Below are 21,742 nucleotides of genomic sequence, written 5' to 3' on the forward strand. Positions count from 1 at the left end.
ACTCTCCTGCATACTTTTACTGGAAAGTGAACGCGAACAGACCTTTTATATACATAACATCAACAATCAGCTGTTTATTAATCTGTTAAGAAGGTGCAGCTAAATGAAAACGCCTCAACTGTTCAAGCAGTTTTCAACACAGTTTTAGTCTACGTCTTTGTTTAAGTGAATTTGGTATTGGCATATTTTTGACGCGTAAACATGACAAAAAAGTCTTCTTTTCTCTCACTGTAATTGTTGCAAATTATAATCAATAATAAACACAAGCCTAAAGTTTAATAATGGAACATTACTAACAATAAATTCTAAGTAAATTTGACATTATGGATATTAATAATTGCTCAGCTTTGGTCACAAATCAAAGTGAAAATCTCGAACAACCACATTCCACAAAAGATAATGAAAGTAGCAGCATCACACCACAAGCTGTGAGGGAGGAGGGACATGATAAAGAGGTTCTTGAAAAATTCACAAATATGGAAGGCACAAACGCTGCTGCTGCAACCATTGGTCCCATTACAAATATTTTCGAAAATTGTGTAGAAAATCTAGCAGATAACCAGCATACCAGGAGTGATGAAGGCGAAGCAGTAGTGGCCAATAATTTAATATTGGTAACTGACCAACAGCAAACCAGTCAGCAATTGGGGGAGGAGGAGCAGGCAGTAGCAGATGTGAGCGCGAATATATTGCTGCATACAAACACAACACCAACAACGTCACCAGTCAAAGCTAATGATGTCTCAAATGTAAGCTCTAGTACCACACAAACAATAACGCCAACGACGGAGACAAATACATTAACAACAAGTGTTTCTGCCACCGACTCTCCCTCCATACGTTTCTTGGACCTGATGCAGCAAGCTGAGGCCGTTGATTATAATGTCGATGTTGAGAAAGAAGACTCTGTAATACAACAGCAAGAGCAACAACAACAACAGCATTCGCATTGGACAGAAGAAGTTAATAAACTAAAAGAATGTCAAACAAAATTCCAGCAACAACAAAAGCAATATGAACAACAATTGGAACAGTTACAAGCCGCACTGGCCCAGAAAGATAATATGATATCTCTGTTCCAAAGAGAGAATGCCATATTGGAAAAGGAAAAAGAGGCGGTAAGTCAAACGTGTGTATAGTTTAAGTAATGGGTTAAAAATTGACCAATGGGAACGTGAAGAAAAAACAGTTAATGCCCGTAAGTTGGCCATGTAAGTTGTTCCTTGTTTTCCCTCTTCTATTTCTGAGAAATCCTTTAAATAAAAGATAAAAGTTACTTAAAATACTTTCTCGCAACACCGAGAAGAAAAGACAAATGCCTTGCTCTTATCTCAGTTTATCACTGGAACTCTGATGGTTCCATCTCATGTTCTTTGTGTACAGTGTGTAGCATTTTCGTTCCTAATTTGTCTGCTAGATTCTGTTAAATATCTAAATAAAACATATCCTACAGAACCAGCACCCTGCTGTGCTTCTTCTTGGACAACAAAATGGACGGCAAATAACACTGAGATGCCCTCTTGGCCCATAGTTACTCTCCGGTCAATATTTATAGTCATTATACTCTACACCACTACTATGGTACAGGGAATTAAAATTTAGTGCATTTGTTTGTAACACCCAGAAGGAAGAGATATAGACCCATTGATAAGTATTCCGATCGACTCAGTATCACTTTCTGATTCGATTTAGCTATGTCCGTCTGTCTGTCTCTCCGACTGTCCATTTTAAATTGTATACAAACTATAGGTCTCAGTTTTCATCCGATCGTCTGCAAATTTGGTATAGGCATGTTTTTTGGCCTAGAGACGAAGCCTATTGAAATTGGAAAAAATCGGTTCAGATTTAGATATAGCTCCCATGTATATGTTTGTCCGATTTGCAGTAATAATGCAATAATATGGTCATTTGTTAACCAATTCTCTCAAAATTGAGCAGGAAGGATTTTCTTATGACTCTTGACATTACTGATGAATTTCATGGAAATCTGTTCGGAATTAGATATAGCTCTCATGATTTTTTTGAGGTTAGGATTTTCATGCATTAGTATTTGACAGATCACGTGGGATTTCAGACATGGTGTCAAAGAGAAAGATGCTCAGTATGCTTTGACATTTCATCATGAATAGACTTACTAACGAGCAACGCTTGCAAATCATTGAATTTTATTACCAAAATCAGTGTTCGGTTCGAAATGTGTTCAAATTTTGACAAATTTTGTTCAGCGATGAGGCTCATTTCTGGTTGAATGGCTACGTAAATAAGCAAAATTGCCGCATTTGGAGTGAAGAGCAACCAGAAGCCGTTCAAGAACTGCCCATGCATCCCGAAAAATGCACTGTTTGGTGTGGTTTGTACGCTGGTGGAATCATTGGACCGTATTTTTTCAAAGATGCTGTTGGACGCAACGTTACGGTGAATGAACACATTTCGAACCGAACACTGATTTTGGTAATAAAATTCAATGATTTGCAAGCGTTGCTCGTTAGTAAGTATATTCATGATGAAATGTCAAAGCATACTGAGCATCTTTCTCTTTGACACCATGTCTGAAATCCCACGTGATCTGTCAAATACTAATGCATGAAAATCCTAACCTCAAAAAAATCACCCTTTATATGTCGCCCGATTTTTACACTTAGAGTCCCTGCAAGCTCATTAGTTGACCAATCTTCCCAATTATTTGTACAACGCTTTCCTCGACGACTTTCGCAGTATCTGAGAAGTTTGCTCGAAATCGGTTCAGATTTAGATATAGCTCCAATATATATGTTCGTTCGATTTGCAGTAATATTGCAACAAAATGGTCTTTTGTTAACCGATGCTGTCGAAATTTGGCAGGAAGGATTTTTTATGACTCGCGACATTTTTTATGGAAATCGGTTCCGATTTATATATGGCTCTCGTATATATATCGCCCGATTTTCACTCCTTGAGCCAATGCAAGCGCATTTATTGACCAATCTTCTCAAATTTTTGCACAACGCTTTCCTCGACGACTGTCACAGTATATGAGAAGTTTGCTCGAAATCGGCTCAGATTTAGATATAGCTCCCATATATATGTTCGTCCGATTTGCAGTAATATTGCAATAAAATAGTAATTTGTTAACCGATACTCTCGAAACTTGGCAGGAAGGATTTTCTCTTGACTCTCGACATTGATCGGTTCAGATTTTGATGTAGCTTTCATATATATATCGCCCGATTTTAACTTCTAGAGTCACAGCATGCGCATTTATCGACCAATCTTCCCAAAATTTAGTGCAACGCTTTCCCCGACGACTGTTATGGTATCTGAAAAGTTTGCTCGAAATCGGATCAGATTTAGATATAGCTCCCATATATATGTTTGACCGATTTGCAGTAATATTGCAATAAAATGGTCTTTTGTTAACCTATTCTGTCGAAATTTGGCAGGAAGGATTTTTTTATGACTCGCGACATTACTGGTGAATTTCATGGAAATCGGTTCAGATTTAGATACAGCTGTCATATATGTATATCGCCCGATTTTAACATCTAGAGGTACAGCAAGGGAATTTTTCGACCAATCTTCCCAAAATTTCGTACAACGTTTTTCTCGGCAACTGTCACAGTGTCTGAGAAGTTTGATCGAAATCGGTTCAGATTTAGGTATAGATCCCATTTATATGTTCGTCCGATTTTGAGAAATATTGCAGTAAAGTGCTCATTTGTTAACCGATTCTCTCGATATTTAGCAGAGAGGATTTGCTTATGACTCTCGACACTACTGGTGAATTTCATGGAAATCGGTTCAGATTTGGATATAGCTGTCGTATATGTATATCGCAAGATTTTCACTCCTAGAGCCACTACAAATGCATTTATTGACCGATCTTGCCAAAATGTTGTACAACGACGACTACCACAATATCTGAGTTTGCTCGAAATCGGTTCAGATTTAGATATATCTCCCATACATATGTCATTTGTCGACCGTAGTTATTACATATTGAACATATTTGCTCAAAATTTGATAAGGATTGTTTAATAATCCAACTATAAACATCCGCCAAAGTCCATCAAAATTGTTTCAGATTTGGATATAGCTCCCACATTGTACTTTAGGGTAGGTGTAGGGCCCGACTTTTGCCCTTCCTTACTGGTTTTATTGGTCAAATTAGCAAGATGATCTCCCCTTTGGGACAAAAAGTAACTTAAAGTTGGAGAACATTATTATAGGAACTTTTTTATATTTCTTTCTTTAGTTTCGTAGAGAAAAAGATCTTGCCAATAAAGCCCGTGAATCGACTGTCATCCAATTTGCTATGAAAGAAAAGAACGTCATTGATGCCAAAAAAGAAAGGGAGGCGGTAGAGAAACAATTGGCCGAAGCCAAAAAGGAAATCAAAAACTATACCACAAAATTCCAAGCCTTAAATGAGGAGAAATCACGAATAGCATATTTAATGGATGAAAAGGTAAATGCATGCAATTTAAATTTGAATCTACTTTCATTTGTAATGCAACGTTTTGTTTTTAATCCACAGTGTAACGAAGTAAGAAAGTACCAAAGAGAATGTGAAAAACTGAAAACGGATTATGGGCACTTGGAGTCGAAATTAAAGTATCACATGAATAAACTCAATATGGAAACTGAAGCAAAATTGGCCTTGGAAAAGAAACTAGAAGAAGAGAGAAATGCTCCCAATAAATTGGAGGAGAAGGCCAATGGTATAAGGATATATTTTTTATATAATTATTGATTTATAATTCCTCTTTTTTATAGAAAAATTGAAAATAGAATTTGAGGCGCAAACCATACTGCTTAAGCATGAGATTGCCAATAAAACCGAACACTTGGAAAAACTTTTGAAAGAAACGGAAGCCCAAAAAGAAATTATTAAACAACTACAAGATCAATTAAAGCAAGACTCTGAAGAGGTGTGTAGTTATTTTAAAACTTCTATTTCTGTATAATAAATTAACCCTTTCTTTCTTGTTTAGAAATCTCAATTATCAGAGGCCTTCTTGCGCCTACAGGATGATCACAATCAGGTACAAAATTCCTATAGTGAGGAAATGCTGCAATCAGCTAAACTACGCGGTCAATTGGATGAGCTGCAAGTTCTAAAAACTCAAAATACATTGTAAAAAATCGAATTTTTAATTTTCATTACCCTTAATTAATTTGTTTGTTTTTTAACTTTCAGAAATGAAGAAAAGCTATCTACCTTAGCGGAAGAACTAAATGAGGCCAGACAACGATTACAGGACAATGAACAGGACTTGGAACAATTACATGAAAAAGAAAAGGAGTTGTTAAGTTTTAACAGGGAGATGAGTGGCAGTATTGTGGATATGCAAAATCAAATATGTTTATTAAAATCAAAGGTAAGTTCTCACTTTCAAATAATAGTCCCTTCCCTTTGCATTTAAAAGTTATTTCCATGGAAATCTCATTAAGGAATAGAAGGAGAATTTGCTTCAAAAAGTGCAGCTTTATTGTCTTTAGCAGAGTAGTGAAGGGCTTGAAATTTGCGTGTGGTTGTTTATTTCTTTGCAAAAAAGTAACTTAAACGACAAAAAGATTTTGCCTCAAGAATACAAACAACATGTACATAACACATGCACTTTAGTAGCTGTGCCACAGTTAAACGGACATTACCCGTTTGTTGTTAGACCATAGTCGCATGATTCTTCATGACAAATGTCCACCAAGAGGGACAAACTCTGGGGGAGTAAATTGATGGATTTGCGTTTTGCACAATGTAAGAGAATGCTCCCAACAGAAGATTTGGTTGTAGTCGTTCTTCAGTAATCTCCATTGTGTCCATCCATTGTTTCCATTCAACAGAAGTTTTTTGATCTTATCTTCCTAAATTATATGCTTTGACGATTAAACTCCTATCTTGACGCTGAACGTTAATTAGTGAAAGGAAGCCGTCTCCGATCATCACTGCTGTTGGTTCTTTGAACTGGGATCATTTCCCAAAGCAAATGATATTAAAACTATCCTTTCCCAAAGCATGTGATATTGAAACTATTTTTCCCCAAAGCAAATGATATTAAAACTGTCCTTTCCCAAAGCAAATGGTAGTAAAACTATTTTTACCAAAGCAAATGATGGCAAAACTATCCTTTTCCGAAGCAAATGATATTAAAATTATTCTTTCCCAAAGCAAATGATAATAAAACTATCCGCTCTCAAAGCAAATGTTATTAAAACTACCCTTTCTCAAAGAAGGGGTACTAAAACTAACCTCTCCCAAAGGAAGGGGAAAAACAAATTAACCTCTCCCAAAGAAAGGGCTACTAAAACTACCCTTTTCCAAAGGAAGGGTTACAAAACCTACACTTTCCCAAAGGAAGGGGTACTAAAACATCCCATTTCGATAGGAAAGGGTACTAATACTACAAAAACTATATTCTCGTAAAGGAAAGGGTGCATCCTTTCCTAAAGAAAAGGAAAATGTTCTAAAATATCCTTTCCAAACGGAAAGGAAAGATACCAAAAATATCATTTCGTTTGGGAAAGGGTACTAAAACTACCATTTCTTTTGGGAAAGGGTATTAAAACTACCATTTCCTTTGGGAAAGGGTACTCAAACTACCATTTCTTTTGGGAAAGTATACTAAAACTACCATTTGCTTTGGGAGAGGTACTAATATTACAATTTCTTTGGAAAGCGTACTAAAACTACCATTTACTTTGGAAAAGTACTAAAACTACCCTTTCCTATGAAAAAGGGTAGTGCTAAAACTACCCTTTCCTTTGGGTAAGGGTAGTACTAAAACTACCCTTTCCTTTGGGAAAGGGTACTAAAACTACCCTTTCCTTTGGGAAAGGGTACTAAAACTACCCTTTCCTTTGGGAAAGGGTACTAAAACTACTTTTTCCTTTGGAAAAGGGTAGTACTAAAACTATCCTTCCCTTGAGGAAAGGGTAGTACTAAAACTATCCTTCCCTTGAGGAAAGGGTAGTACTAAAACTATCCTTTCCTTTCGGAAAGGGTACTGAAACTACACTTTCCTTTGGGAAAGGGTATTAAAACTACCTTTTTTTTGGGAAAGGGTACTAAACTACTATTTCCTTTGGTAAAGGATACTAAAACTACCCATTCTTTTGGGAAAGGGCACAAAAACTACCCTTTCCGTCGGTAAAGGGTACAATAATTACCCATTTCTTTGGAAAAGGGTAGTACTAAAACTATCCTTTCCTTTTGGAAAGGGTATTTAAACTACCATTCCTTTTGGGAAATGGTAGTAAAACTATCCTTTCTTTTGGGAAAGTATACTAAAACTACCATTTGCTTTGGGAGAGGTACTAATATTACAATTTCTTTGGAAAGCGTACTAAAACTACCAATTCCTTTGGAAAAGTACTAAAACTACCGTTTCCTTTGAAAAAGGGTAGTGCTAAAACTACCCTTTCCTTTGGGTAAGGGTAGTACTAAAACTATCCTTTCCTTTCGGAAAGGGTATTAAAACTACCCATTCCTTTGGGAAATGGTACTAAAACTACCCTTTCCGTTGGAAAATGGTACCAAAACTACCCATTCCTTTGGGAAAGGGTACTAAAACTACCCTTTCCTTTGGGAAAGGTTACTAAAACAAAACTTTCCTTTGGAAAAGGATACAAAAACTACCCTTTCCTTTGGGAAAAGCGCTAAAACTACACTTTTCATTGGGAAAGGGTATTAAAACTACTATTTTTTTGGAAAAGGATACTATTACTACTATTTCCTTTGGTAAAGGATACTAAAACTACCCATTCCTTTGGGAAAGGGCACAAAAAACTACCCTTTCCGTTGGGAAATGGTACTAAAACTATCCTTTCCTTTCGGAAAGGGTACTAAAACTACCCATTTCTTTGGGAAATGGTACTAAAACTACCCTTTCCGTTGCTAAAGGGTACTAAAATTACCCATTCCTTTGGGAAAAGGGTAATACTACTCTCATTTCCTATGGGAAAGGTTACTAAAACAAAACTTTCCTTTGGAAAAATGTACAAAAACTACCTTTTTTTTGGGAAATGGTACTTAAACCAACATTTCCTTTGGGAAAGGATACTAAAACTACCGTTTCCTTTGGGAAACTACCCTTTCCTTTGGTAACTAAAACGAAACTTTCCTTTGGAAAAGGGTACTAAAACTGTCCTTTCCTTTGGGAAAGGATGCTAAAACTGCCTTTCTGTTGGGAAATGATACTTAAATTACCCATTCCTTTGGGAAAGGGTACAAAATCTACCCTTTCCGTTGGGAAATGGTACTAAAACTACCCTTTCCTTTGGGAAAGGGTACTAAAACAACCTTTTCCGTTGGGAAATGGAACTAAAACTACCCTTTCCTTTGGGAAAGGATACCACAACTATCCTTCCCTTTGGGAAAGGGCGCTAAAAATACCCTTTCCTTTGGGAAAGGGTATTAAAACTACCGTTTCTTTTGGGAAAGGGTACTAAAACTATCCTTCTCTCTTTGGAATAAGGGAAGTGCTAAAACTGTCCTTTCTTTGGAAAAAAGGTACTATAACTACCCATTCTTTGGGAAAGGGTACTAAAACCACCCTTTTATTTGGGAAAGGTTACTAAAACAAAACTTTCCTTTGGAAAAGTGTACTGAAACTAAACTTCCCTTTGAGAAGGGTACTTAAACTATCCTTCCCTTTGGGAAAGGGCGCTAAAAATACGCTTTCCAAAAAACTACAATTTCTTTTGGGAAAGGGTACTAAAACTACCATTTCCTTTGGGAAAGGATGCTAAAACTAACCTTTTCTTTGGGAAAGAGTAGTACTAAAACTACCCATTCTTTGGGAAAGGTTACTAAAACAAAACTTTCCTTTGAAAAAGAGTACTAAAACTATCCTTCTCATTGGGAAAGGGCGTTAAATCTAACCTTTCCTTTGGGAAGGGGTACTAAAACTACTATTTCCTTTGGGAAATGATGCTAAAACTACCCTTTTCTTTGGGAAAGATTAGTACTAAAACTACCCATTCCTTTGGGAAAGGTTACTAAAACAAAACTTTCCTTTGGAAAAGAGTAATAAAACTACCCTTCCCAAAGGGAACGGGTACTAAAACTATCCTTCTCATTGGGGAAGGGCGTTAAAACGAACCTTTCCTTTGGGAAAAGGTACTAAAACTACTATTTCCTTAGGGTACTAAAACTACCTTTCTGTTGGGAAATCATACTAAAATTACCCATTCCTTTGGGAAAGGGTACTAAAACTACCCTTTCCCTTGGGAAATTGTACTAAAACTACCCTTTCCCTTGGGAAATTGTACTAAAATTACCCTTTCCTTTGGGAAAGGGTACTAAAACTAGTCTTCCCTTTGGGAAAGGGTACTAAAACTACCCTTTCATATGGGAAAGGTTGCTAAATCAAAACTTTCCTTTGGAAAGGGTACTAAAACTACCCTTCCCTTTGGGAAGGGTACAAAAATTATACTTCCCTTTGGGAAAGGGCGCTCAAACTACTCTTTCCTTTTGGAAAGGGCATTGAAACTAGCCTTTCCTTTGGGAAAGGGTCATAATAGCAACTTTTCCATCGGGAAATGGTAATGAAACAATTCCTTTCATTTGGGAAAGTACTAAAACTTCCCTTACCTTTGGGAGAGTACTAAAAAAATGTACCCAAAGCAAAAGCTACTACAACTATCTTTTCCCACAGAAAAGGATACTGAAACTGACTTTTCCTAAAAAGAAAGTGTACTGGAACTACCTTTTTCAAAGGAAAGTGTACTAAAACTACACTTTCCCAAATGAAAGGGTAATAAAATTATCATTTTCCAAAGGAAAGGGTACTAAAACTACCCTTTGCCGAAGGAAAGAGTATTCTATCTGCCCTATTACAAACTTCCCCTTTCCAAAAGGAAAGTGTTCTACCCTTTCTAAAAAGGTAAATAACTTAAACCACCCTTTCCCAAAAGAAAGGGTACTTAAACTATCGTTTCTCAAAGAAAAGTGTACTAAAACTACCCTTTCCCAAAGGAAAGTGTTTTAAAACTACCCTTTCCCAAAGGAATGGGTACTAAAACTACCCTTTCCCAAAGGAATAGGTACTAAAACTACCCTTTCCCAAAGGAACGGGTACTAAAACTACCCTTTCCCAAAGGAATCGGTACTAAAACTACCCTTTCCCAAAGGAATGGGTACTAAAAGTACTCTCTTCGAAAGGATAATTGTTTAATCCTCTTGACTAGATTGCGATTTACATGCCTGCTGAGAAAACTCTCAACTTAAATTTTGTGTCATCTCATTTTTTCCTTGACGAATTGACCCAATGGAACCCTTCATTGGCTTTGGGCCGCCTCCCCTTCTGTGTTTATATTTTATTACCATTTTACTAACACCATCAGTGTTGGGTCCAATGATATGGGGGCTCTTCTAGCAACTGCGTTACTTTTCGTGGACCATCCCAAGTCGAAAAATTGTCTCTGCTTCATATGTAAGATAAATGGGACCAATCTAACTGTTTTGCAACTTTTTCGGTACTCTGCCTTTACATAAAAATGTCTGTCATAACTTGTCAACATTTTTCAATTTCTCTCTATTTTTTTAAGGCTCAGGGTATAGAAGCTGAAAATGTTTTACTTAAAAAAGAGCGAGCTGCATATGATGATAAATATGCGGCACTGGAACAACAACTCAAGCAGGAGCAAAATCAAAAAAACGAAGAACGACTTTTATTAGCCAAACATTTGTCGGAAAAGACAAAACTGTATGAGAATACAAAACTCAAATTGGAAAATGTACAGGGAGATTTTGAAGCTACAAAAAACAAACACAATACCATAGTCAAGGAATTGCAACGAGAAATAATGAAATTCAAAAGATCAATTGATCCACAATCGGCGAATTCCTGCAACTATATATGCAGCAGATGCCAACAGCCAGCACTACAACAACAGAGTAATGGATATCATAAAACACAAGAGGAAACCAAATCACAAATGGAACAGTTGGAGGCCAAGAGGTCACACAGTCGCCAGAGCAGTAGTAGTACAACAGTTCAGAGTGTCAGTTCAACTGGCAGCAGAAGGGGCAGTGAATCTTCCGAATCGGATACGGTTGTGACGGGAAGGGAACTAGATTTCAAAGATGAAAATAAGGTAAAAATTTAAATAACTAAGAGGAAAAAATCAAATTCTACTTATTAAACCTAAAAAAGGAAAATTGCTTTTAGAAAGTGTTTAATGTCCTTCCAAGTATCAGTGTCATTGATAGCAATCTTTGTTTGTTTTATATATTTTTCTACATTTAGGGTCCCTCTAAGAAACATTTGGTCGAACGTATATTACGTCTGCAACAAGCTTCCGCCCGGCAAGCTGAGAAAATCGATTTTCTCGAACAACATACTCTGTCTCTGGTAGCAGAGCTACAAAAGAAATCCAAAGTCGTCCAACACTACATGTTGAGGGATCAGGCTGGAGCCTTGACCTCTTCCAAGAGCGATCAAAATAAAAGTGAATTAGCTAAATATGGAAATGGTGTTATGTCCGCCATATATGGAGGCATTAAGGGTGTGGAAAATAAAAGTATGTCGTTGGAATTGTCTTTGGAAATCAATAAGAAACTACAGGCGGTTCTAGAGGATACGTTATTGAAAAATATTACCTTAAAGGTGAAAACAAAATCCAAAAAAATTTTTTAGTTTACTATAAATTTTTTTTGTTTTGTTTTCTAGGAAAACCTTGATGTATTGGGTTTGGAGGTAGACAATTTAACTCGAAAACTAAGGCAAATGGAAGCCATCAAACGTTAGCAATAATCCATTGCTAAGGAAAAAAGTGAATACATTCGTTTTTATTTTTTCCATAACGAGTACTGAGATTGCTCCAAATTCTTTGTATTCCTTTATCATTTTGTATGAAGTACAAGTACTATTTATATGTGTATGTGTAAATATTAGAATAATGAATTATTATAATTCCAAGAAATCAATAACAAGTATTTAAAGCGGTTTCATTCCGAAACAAATGTAAAAAGAATATATTTCTTTGATTGGTTAGGCCGGGATAAATCCTAAGAATCTCTACCAACGATAGAGTTCGTCTATTTCACCGGCGGACGGTGGATGCCTATTCACACGATGGTCTACGAGGAAGCAGTCCGGTAGAAACTGCTTAGGTGGCATGTAGTATCTTTGTCTACCCATGGAGTTGGTCCATATGAGAACTCTGATATAACACATCCTTGGGGAATCCTATGTTTTTCTTTACGGTACTTTGACTTCTGGCGACCACACAGATAGTTTGTAATCCAACGCTTTAGCGCCGGAAGAAGAAGCCCCTCAAGCGTTTTGGTTACAGGCGAGAGAAGGAAGATTGGTCTATACAACTCTCCTTTACTCGTCTTCTGTAGCGGGATCACTCTGCCCATTTTCCAGACATCGGGAACTATGAGAATGCTCGGAAACAGTTTGAGGCTTTGTGTCATGTAGGATCCGTCTGAGCCCAGCATCTTGGAGGATTTGGCGCTGCCAGGCACGGAACAACTATGAGTACCACAAAAGCTGGAACTTTATGGTATTCATCATTAACATGAGAAGCTTAGCTGAGAGCTACCGTGGTATCCACAGGTTGCAGATAATAGGATGCTTCTTACAAAGTATATGCAATTGCAGTCGAGGACAATTGGCGGTATCGAGTGGAGAGTCTTAGTGAGAGGCCGGTATCGAGTTGATACATGCTCGATACAAGGCGATATATAGGCGCCTTTAAATAGCCAATGGTCATGTTTCCGCGGCGATCGGTCGGAACTTGCTTGCTGATCTATAAGAGCTTGACGAGTACCGCCACCTCCACATGCAAATGTGGCTACAACAACGTTCCCGCAGCGCAGTTTCGTCTATAGGACCTATATACGCGATAGGTCCTACAGATGGAAAAAAAACTTGCTCACCTTTTGGAGCCTCCACATGCAAATATAAACGATGTAGAGATACTGGAATAGCCAAGGGGTTAGACGGTTTAATTTTAGAAATGGTAAATGCAGGTATTGTATGGACCACACGAGCTATACAAAGGCACTGCTTATTTAAAATATCCATTGCTGACACTTTTTACAAAGTTTATTTTTTCCAATTTCCAACAAATTTTTTTTAATAGACACAGATTAAATTACAGCACACCTTCATATAACTTTTGTGAAACTGGTGCTGGTTGACCTAGGCCCATAGTGATTTGTATATCGGGCTTTTCTCCCTCTTTGGCTAGTCGAACAAATTTATTATCAGTGGCCTTAAAATGAACCTTCATTTGGGGATCCTTCTGGCCGGTCTCTTCGCAAACAAATTCTCGTAATAAAGGTGGAAACTCGACGTGGGTGCTCAATAGTTTCTCTACAATTTTGGAATTATTCTGTAGATATTTATGTTCATCCTCTTTCTCAACTAATTCGTAGTCAGCCTTATAGCTGGTGCTATAAATTTCCACCGGCTTGGGAAGAGTAACACCACGCCAAGTTTTTTGTACTGTGACCTTAACCTTGCGGGGATTGTCGGAATTCTGTAAAATACAAACGGTGATTAGACTTAGTCATGAGTTGTCTGTTTTAAAGGCTTACCTGGGAACCATCCACAGTCTCCACTTTCAGTATGCGCATATAACAAGGTTCTGCATAGCGTTGAAACATGTTACGCACTAACAAGCGACCCACACCAAAATCTTTGAGATCTCCCACAATCTCCCATAGCGTTTTACCTTTAAAATCTGTTGTACGACCCACCAATTTAATAGTTTTTGTTGCCATTTGTAATTAGTTTAATTATTTGAAGTTTTATTTAAAGAAACCTACTGAAATTAAAAGCGATAAGATGTTACGTTATTTTCGAGAGAATAAAATGACACACACACAGAAGGGCAATTATACACATAGCAGTGCAATCAGCTGTTTGCTATTTGATATTTACATTGCACATGGTGTTTAATTGAAAACCTCAGCGGCAACGGCGTAGAGAAATGGACAATTTAGCAAGAAGCAATTATTTTAAAATGAAAAACAGGTATAAGAGAAGGGTATTATGGCGATTAAAATTAATTTTAATAAATAAATTAAAAATAATTGAGGTAACAGCCCAACTCATTCGAATCCATTATCCCATCGCTTTTATTTAGATGAGCCTGTGGTTTAAAATGTTTTCTACATCTACTACTATTTTCTTGTATTGTATGTGCAACCATGAAGGGCTAGTAACGGAAATCGCGCGCGAATGATGAAGTTGTGTTTTTAGTTTACTAAATTATTGTTTCTTATTGTTTGTTTATTATGCAAAAAAGTTTGATGTTTGCGAAATTTATTTAAGGCAAACAAAAATAAATGCAATGCTAGTGAAGTTAAGATAAACAAAAATAAATGCAGTGCTAGTGAAGATACGATAAACAAAAATAAAGCGGTGCTTAATAGTGTGAGTGAAGTTTTCAGTGGTCAAAAATAAAAACTGCTTTATTACTTTATAACTTACCGAAATCTCATGCGACATTATCTCATTGCGGGTAAGTTGATTTTCACCTAATAATAAAAGAATGATTATATGTCTCCGGACATACAAACATAACTCCATAAATGGTTCTGGGACTTGTGGCCATCATTACTATTAGAACAGTTGTTGTTGTAGCAGTGTGTAGTACACTGAGGCGGCAGCCTTTTCCGATGAAGGAATTCATCGGCTCAATCCTATGCGCACAACCGGCTTCCAGTGTTTTGATGAAATGCGTTGAGAGTGATCTAACATCTGACAACTTGATCTAGAGGCTCTCTTTTTTTTTGCGCTGAAACCCTCGCTCTAGGTAGATATCGCTGGGCCGTGGTTTCCCATACGCACGATAATTGTTGTTGTAACGCAGAATTGCGGAGTTGAAGCGGTTCTTGGCCAAAAATGATCCTGAATCGTTCGCGGTACGTAAACCCGACAGCATAGGGAATCGATGATGAATCGACATGATGGTTGTTGTTGTAGCAGTTCGTTGTGTTCTATCTTTTGTCTGCTTGATTCTATTGAGTGTCAAGACCCAGGAAATCTGCGACTAAGATGGGGCCATATTTTAGTGGGTCTGGCAGGGCAGTTTAACAGGTGACGTGCATCGTGTGGTCCCTGGTTACAATCGGGACATACATCTTGCACGTCGGTATCAATCCTTTCTCTGTAGGATTTGAGGTGGCTGCATTTGCCGAAACGTAATTGAGCCAGAACTACTCTGGTTTGCAGGGGAAGGTCAATTTCGTCAGGTGCAATGGGAACGCTGAACCTCTCGCTCTAGTTCATGTAGATCTATCTTAAGGCTTCTGGGCGGCGGATATCTATCTACAAGATGATGATTTGGATGGTCTCTGCGATAACAGCCCAAAAGCTATTCCTTAGACAGCATGTAGTTAAGTGTTCGCACTGGTAGGATCTTTGTCTCCTGATGGAGGTGGTCCATATGAGAACTGAAGAGACAGCCCGTCGCAGTTCGGAGGGCGGCATTCTGGCAGATCTGAATATTATTCCACTGTGTGTCACAAAGCTGACGAGACCACACTGGAGCTGCATAACATACCACAGACCGGCCAATTGCTTTGTACGTGGTCAACAAGATTTATTTGTCTGCACCCCAAGTGCTGCCAGCATGTGACTTGAGGACCTTTTCTTCTTTTGCATGTGGGGAGAATATGTAAGAGCTGTCAAATGTGACGCCAAGTATTTTGGAATACTTGATGGTCGGAATCATTTTTCCATTGACCATCACAGTCGGCTCAGTATTCACCTCACGCGTATTTGTAGTGAACAATGTGGCTGAAGATTTGGCGCCAGATATCTTTAGATTTCTTGCAGCAAAATATGAGGCAAGTTCGTTGAGGTAGACGTTCAACATATCGCAGATGTCAACAATGGGTGGGGGGCCTGATGCCATGATCGTACAATCCTTCACATATGATACGATCTCTATGCCCTCTGGAGAGGGTGGAATGGAGGATAGGTAGAGGTTGAACAGTGCCGGAGATATTACCCCACCTTGGGGAACTCCCTGTTTCACTCCATGGTGCTTCGACTTCTTATCCCTAAATTTCACAATGACTGGCGACCGGCAGTTCACTGAAGCGGCGATTGGTATACTCTCTGAAGCCAGCCCAATCGCCCTTCTTCTGATTGGTAAATGTCCGGCGCTCAGAGGTTATGACATATCACATAGTCCGACGACGAGGACGCAGAATACGAAGACGTCAACGACGCTTGTGACCCACAGCTGGCTATGGTCGCACAGCACCTTGCAACATATCCTGTATTACTATACTCCTGTAGTGAAGTGAGGCCGGAGAATGATCGGAAATGTACCCACTTCATGCACCGGTTACACCTCACCGACACCGACCGATGATGGAGGCGGTTCTGGCAAACCGAACAGAACCAGGATTCGGGGTTCTTTTCAATCCCGGCACGGACCAGAAGCGTGCGGAGAAGGTACTCCGGAGTGCCTCTCCTATAACGAAAAAACACGAAAACACAGTCGTCGTCCTATGCAATCTGCACAGAATGGACCCTGCCCCTTACCCCAATTTTCAAAAACGAAAGATCTCGCAGATGAGTGCACCGATTTAAGCGAAATCTTGTATACCCCCTTATGGTTACCCAAAAACACAACATTGGAATAAAACTTTGGGGTCCAATAAACGTGGGGACGCCCTTTCCTAAAATCCATCCAAACGGACAGGTTTCCCAATTGGGACAATATGGGTATCAAATAAAAGGTAATTAAAGGTAGATTATGAACTGGATAAAACAATTTGACTTTATATGTCAACGGTGGTTATCCCCTCCTAATGCTGGCGACATTTGTGAGGTACTATGCCATGTAAAAATTTCTCCTCAAAATAGGTGTCGCACTGCGGCATGCCGTTCGGACTCGGCTATAAAAAGGAGACCCCTTATCATTGAGCTTAAACTGCACTCATTGATATGTGAGAAGTTTGCTTCTGTTCCCTAATGGAATATTCATGGGCAAATTTGCAATTGTCTAGACATCGGGAACATGTATACAGAGACAGGTTGAGAGCCTTAGTCGGGTTGACGACTACTTGTACATCCTGCTTTTTCAGTAATAGTTTAAATATTCCGTCGGGGGCCGACACCTTGTATGACTTGGTGATGTGGATAACGTTTGTAACTTCGTCCTCGGTAAATTGTGATGGGTGATGTTTAGGAGGCGAGATCACAGCTGCATTGAATGACTCTCCTTTTTGTTTTATCATAGCTGATACATCTCTGGATTATTATGGGGATATCTGATGAAAAGCTGCACATATTTCTGGTGGGACATACTCACTCACCGTGCTAAACATGGAGTCATCAATTCGTCCTGCCAAAAGCATGCCTTTTGCAAGCGCATTGAAATATCTCAGTACCAAGCGATCATAGCCAGGTAACAGGTGAGTGATGTCGGGTTTATTACTAGGACCACAATTGTCAACAGTCGGTATGCACAGTTTGCAATCCCATGGTAGCCGGTTGTATGTACCGGTTTGACCCAAAGAATTCCTTCATCGGCAAGGGCTGCCGCCTCAGTTCACCACACCAGGGGTGTGGAAAAAAAAAAAAAAAAAAAAAAAAAAAAAAAAAAAAAAAAAAAAAAAAAAAAAACAACAACCAATCCCATGGCAGCCGGTTGTACGTACCGGATTGACCCGATGAAGTCCTTCATCGGCAAGGGCTGCCGCCTCAGTGTACAATACACTGCTACAAAAAAAAAAAAACCACACCAGGGGGAGGGCTAAGCATTCCCAGAATAGTTTTAGCGCCCCCTCCTCCCTACGTTTTATTCGACAAAATTGCAAATTTGTGTGATTCTCAAAGGGTTTGAGACCCTACCCAAACCAATGGGTTGGCGACGCTAATGATTGGTGGTAAAATTATAACAAAAATAATCGCTTATATATGTATGAGTAATATTTTATTTAAAACTATATTTGGCTTAGTATTTTTTTCAACTCAGATGTTTGGCAGATGCGTTTAGTTTATGAACCTTACAAATAAGTTAGGAATTTTGTGAATCTTATGTAAAAAAAAAGTAAAAATAACTAAAATGTATCACTCGTTCCTATTGTTTCGCCTCCATTCTATCAATGGATGAGTGTGAGGGATGTCTTCGTGACACCGAATGAATTTGATGTGTCAAAGCTTGAGCATCTTCGAAAGAATCATCTGCGGAGGCAGAGGGAGGATGGTCGTGGGTACTTTCATGCAATTTTTGGGTTGCATGAGCCGCAGCCTGTGAAGCATTGACCTGTGCCGCTGCCGCTGATGAGGAGGCCTTTAAGGCTGCCTCCTTGGTAGCTTCAAAATCGATGGTGGCCTGTTTCAGTTGTTCCTCCACTTGCTCTAGGCGCGATTTGGCCTGACCCACCATAGATGACTGGGAGGCTAATTGATTTGATACCTCTTGAGAGGTTTGATCCGCATGTTCGGCCACTGCCTTGGCGTTATTGAGAGCAGCTGTTAAAACAGAAATTTGATTTCGCGCTGCCCTAGCAGCTTGCTGCGCCAAATGGGTGGTAATTTTGGCCAACTTTAATTGTTCCAATTCTCGAGATAGACCCTGCTGTGCCATGGCCGCTTGCTGTTGTAGTTCTTGCAATAGCACTTGCTTGCCCTCTAAGGCTGCCTGTGCAGTTGCGGCTGCCTGAGATGCTGCCTGGGCCAAAGAGTTTTTGGCCAAAAATGCTGCCTGCTTAGCGGCAGCATGTTGTGAGGCCACTGCACTGTAGGCCTGATTAGCAGAGCCTTGAGCTATGGAGCGTAAGCCACTGCCAATGCTGTAACCGGATTTGGGAGCACTGGAAATGGATTCACTGGTCAAATGATATGTCACATCATGATCACTGCCCGATGAGCTGGAAATTTTCAAGCCACCAGATTTGGAAGAGCCTGTTTCACGTTCCAAATGATATGAGGATGATGATGGTCCACCACCACCCACAGTGTTAGATGATACTACCCTGTAGTCGTAGTAATTATCTTCATATTTACTGTGAGGTGAGGAATCACTTCCACTGCCACCATCCCCATAGGAGCCATCATGACCTGGAGCCGAGTGCGATTCTTGGGGTACAAACAAAGCACTGCCACCATGTGGCGATGATGATGCTGAAGATGATGGCGATGACTTGTAAATATAACCATTACGTTTAGTCAGACGTCCCACTACTTCCCCGGAAGAGTGTAGAGCTGAAATAGACAAAAGTTTTTTCGTAATCCATATTTCAGGAGGATTTCTATCCTTTTTTTTGGCTTATGCCTACCAACTTACCTAAAATAACGCAGGCTATGCTCTTGATGAAAATTACTCTGTTCATCACTATGCAACTATAATTTATGGAATGTCCACTCATTGTTGGTTATACATCAATTTTATACCATGCACCAAGTCAAGTAATTGATAAAAGGTTTGTTTGTACATCGGTGGCCATCAACTACATAATCCAAGTTTTGGTTGTTTTTTTGTTTTGCATTTGAGAGCAACAAGCAACAGGCAACAGGCAAATGGCTACTGGCGCATGATGGTGTTCATGTCCATCAATTTGTTGCCATGAACGATGGACGCCGTCATCGCCACCTCCACGGCTAGAGTTTGGAATGGAAAATAATTGCCGGCACGCTTGTTAACAATTTTCATTTTCCACCTTTGTTTTGTTTTAAGGCTAGCAACCGAAACCAAAACTAAATACACGAAATTTTACCCTCCTTTCTGATAGTGGTTCATGTGCATTAAGGAAGTTTTTGCTTAGCTTTTGGACGTTTTAATGACGGCTTCTTCTCACGGTAGGGGTAGACGTGTGTGCAATCAACATATAAATTTGGATTTCAATTCAAACTAGCAATTAATGCTTAACAGCCTTTAACTGATTTTGTAAAAAATTCGAGATAATTTTCGGGAAACAACATTTTTTCGATATTAAAAAAAAAAAATAAATATGAATATAAATTTTGTAAGTATTTTATTTTGATATTTTGATCAAAATTTTTCATTCATATTTCATTTTTATAGAAAATTTAGTCAAAACTTGATTTCTATATTGGAAATATTGTCAAAATTTGAATTTTACCAAAAATTTTTTTTCGAAATTTGTTTTTTTTTGTAGAAAATTTTGTCAAAACTATATTTTTATAAAATTAAGTCAACATTTGATTTTTATAAAAAAAAGGTTTTTGAAATTCTATTATAATAAAAATTTTAGAAATTCGATTTTAAACAAACTTTAGTCGAAATTCGAATACTACCTAAAATTTTGTCGAAAATTTCATTGAAATCTAATTTTCATAGAAAATACTGCCGAAATTCGATTTATCGAAAATTTTGTTAAAATTAAATTTTTATTAAAAATTTGTTCAAAACTGGATTTTCAAAAAAAATTTAGTCGAAGGTTATTTTTACTAAAAATTTTGTTAAAGTTTTTTTTTTTGTTTTTATAGAAAACTAGCTGACCGGGGCCCGCTCCGATGCGCCTTCTTTTACTTTATATGGAACAAAAGTTTCCTTGGAATATTTATTTTCGACAATTAAAGAGCTTTTAGTGAAATACCATGCTAACTTGACTAAAATTTTAACAATAAAAGTGCCTTTATCTGAATCCCATATGATCTTTATTGGTCAACGAATTTAAGTTTGGTTGTAAGGTGTACTCCATTCTTAAAATACTTTATTTCAGCCCGCTACTCTCATGATGTCTGATTTATTGGTGTTTTCGGGAGAGGTGGTCCCCTAGATACTTGGCCCTAAAAAAATATCAGCATCGTACTCTTCTTTCAAATACCATTTATTTAAACCCCATATTGCCATTGGCATAAGAGAAGTTTACAGGATGAGGCGTCCCCCAAACACATGGCCCCAAAATAGGTTATCAAATTCGTTTTCTAATCTCAAATACCTTTCATTTGAGCCACATATTGGCATGGTTGAAACATTTTTTTCCTTTGGGGGTGATGCCCTAAATACATGGTCCCACAAGTGGATATCAAATTCGTATTCTACTCCCAAATACCTTTATTTGAGCCCAATATTGCGATGGTCAGTATAAAATTGCTGTGTGTGGGGTATTTTGGGAAAGGGGTTGACCTCCAGAAAATTTGTCCCGAAAGTGGGTATCAACTTCGTCCTCTACTCCCCAATACCTTTCATTTGAGCCCCACATCGACATGGTCTGTAAATATGGCCGTTTTAGGGGTGTTTTGGGGATCGGGGTGGTCCCCCAAACACTAAGCCCGGAAAATATATTAGCAACGTGGTCTATTGTTATATATCTAAAGGGTGATTTTTTTGAGGTTAGGATTTTCATGCATTAGTATTTGACAGATCACGTGGGATTTCAGACATGGTGTCAAAGAGAAAGATGCTCAGTATGCTTTGACATTTCATCATGAATAGACTTACTAACGAGCAACGCTTGCAAATCATTGAATTTTATTACCAAAATCAGTGTTCGGTTCGAAATGTGTTCATTCACCGTAACGTTGCGTCCAACAGCATCTTTGAAAAAATACGGTCCAATGATTCCACCAGCGTACAAACCACACCAAACAGTGCATTTTTCGGGATGCATGGGCAGTTCTTGAACGGCTTCTGGTTGCTCTTCACTCCAAATGCGGCAATTTTGCTTATTTACGTAGCCATTCAACCAGAAATGAGCCTCATCGCTGAACAAAATTTGTCAAAATTTGAACACATTTCGAACCGAACACTGATTTTGGTAATAAAATTCAATGATTTGCAAGCGTTGCTCGTTAGTAAGTCTATTCATGATGAAATG

The 21,742-nt window shown here is 38.4% G+C and overlaps 3 protein-coding genes across 3 annotated transcripts; 1 reads left to right on the forward strand and 2 right to left on the reverse strand.

Annotated features, from left to right (window-relative positions):
• Positions 1-152: 152 nt before the first annotated feature.
• LOC106090466 (coiled-coil domain-containing protein 186) lies at positions 153-11,914 on the forward strand. The gene is made up of 9 exons (XM_013256651.2): positions 153-1,118; positions 4,232-4,444; positions 4,514-4,697; positions 4,753-4,907; positions 4,971-5,113; positions 5,177-5,357; positions 10,525-11,073; positions 11,226-11,585; positions 11,649-11,914. The coding sequence occupies exons 1-9, from the start codon at positions 324-326 to the stop codon at positions 11,724-11,726; spliced, it is 2,658 nt and encodes an 885-aa protein (XP_013112105.2). The 5' UTR covers positions 153-323; the 3' UTR covers positions 11,727-11,914.
• A 1,102-nt stretch (positions 11,915-13,016) lies between these two features.
• On the reverse strand, positions 13,017-13,812 carry LOC106090458 (uncharacterized). Its single transcript, XM_013256638.2, has 2 exons — positions 13,529-13,812; positions 13,017-13,470 (listed from the first exon to the last, which is right to left on the reverse strand). The coding sequence occupies exons 1-2, from the start codon at positions 13,712-13,714 to the stop codon at positions 13,084-13,086; spliced, it is 573 nt and encodes a 190-aa protein (XP_013112092.2). The 5' UTR covers positions 13,715-13,812; the 3' UTR covers positions 13,017-13,083.
• Positions 13,813-17,925: 4,113 nt separating this feature from the next.
• On the reverse strand, positions 17,926-19,411 carry LOC106090465 (uncharacterized). Its single transcript, XM_013256650.2, has 2 exons — positions 19,246-19,411; positions 17,926-19,163 (listed from the first exon to the last, which is right to left on the reverse strand). The coding sequence occupies exons 1-2, from the start codon at positions 19,325-19,327 to the stop codon at positions 18,037-18,039; spliced, it is 1,209 nt and encodes a 402-aa protein (XP_013112104.2). The 5' UTR covers positions 19,328-19,411; the 3' UTR covers positions 17,926-18,036.
• Positions 19,412-21,742: the final 2,331 nt, after the last annotated feature.

This window comes from Stomoxys calcitrans, chromosome 1 (assembly GCF_963082655.1).
Source record: "Stomoxys calcitrans chromosome 1, idStoCalc2.1, whole genome shotgun sequence".
Classification (NCBI taxonomy): domain Eukaryota; kingdom Metazoa; phylum Arthropoda; class Insecta; order Diptera; family Muscidae; genus Stomoxys; species Stomoxys calcitrans.

What these genes read in the sequence shown, in the direction of transcription:
- LOC106090458 (XM_013256638.2), bottom strand. Translation starts at nt 13,714, where the DNA reads ATGGCAACAAAAACTATTAAATTGGTGGGTCGTACAACAGATTTTAAA. An exon ending in AGACTGTGGATGGTTCCCAG is followed by an intron (nt 13,471 to 13,528) that starts GTAAGCCTTTAA and finishes TGTATTTTACAG; the next exon opens with AATTCCGACAATCCCCGCAA.
- LOC106090466 (XM_013256651.2), top strand. Translation starts at nt 324, where the DNA reads ATGGATATTAATAATTGCTCAGCTTTGGTCACAAATCAAAGTGAAAAT. An exon ending in CTAAAAACTCAAAATACATT is followed by an intron (nt 5,114 to 5,176) that starts GTAAAAAATCGA and finishes TTTAACTTTCAG; the next exon opens with AAATGAAGAAAAGCTATCTA. An exon ending in TATGTTTATTAAAATCAAAG is followed by an intron (nt 5,358 to 10,524) that starts GTAAGTTCTCAC and finishes TATTTTTTTAAG; the next exon opens with GCTCAGGGTATAGAAGCTGA.
- LOC106090465 (XM_013256650.2), bottom strand. Translation starts at nt 19,327, where the DNA reads ATGAGTGGACATTCCATAAATTATAGTTGCATAGTGATGAACAGAGTA. An exon ending in CATAGCCTGCGTTATTTTAG is followed by an intron (nt 19,164 to 19,245) that starts GTAAGTTGGTAG and finishes TGTCTATTTCAG; the next exon opens with CTCTACACTCTTCCGGGGAA.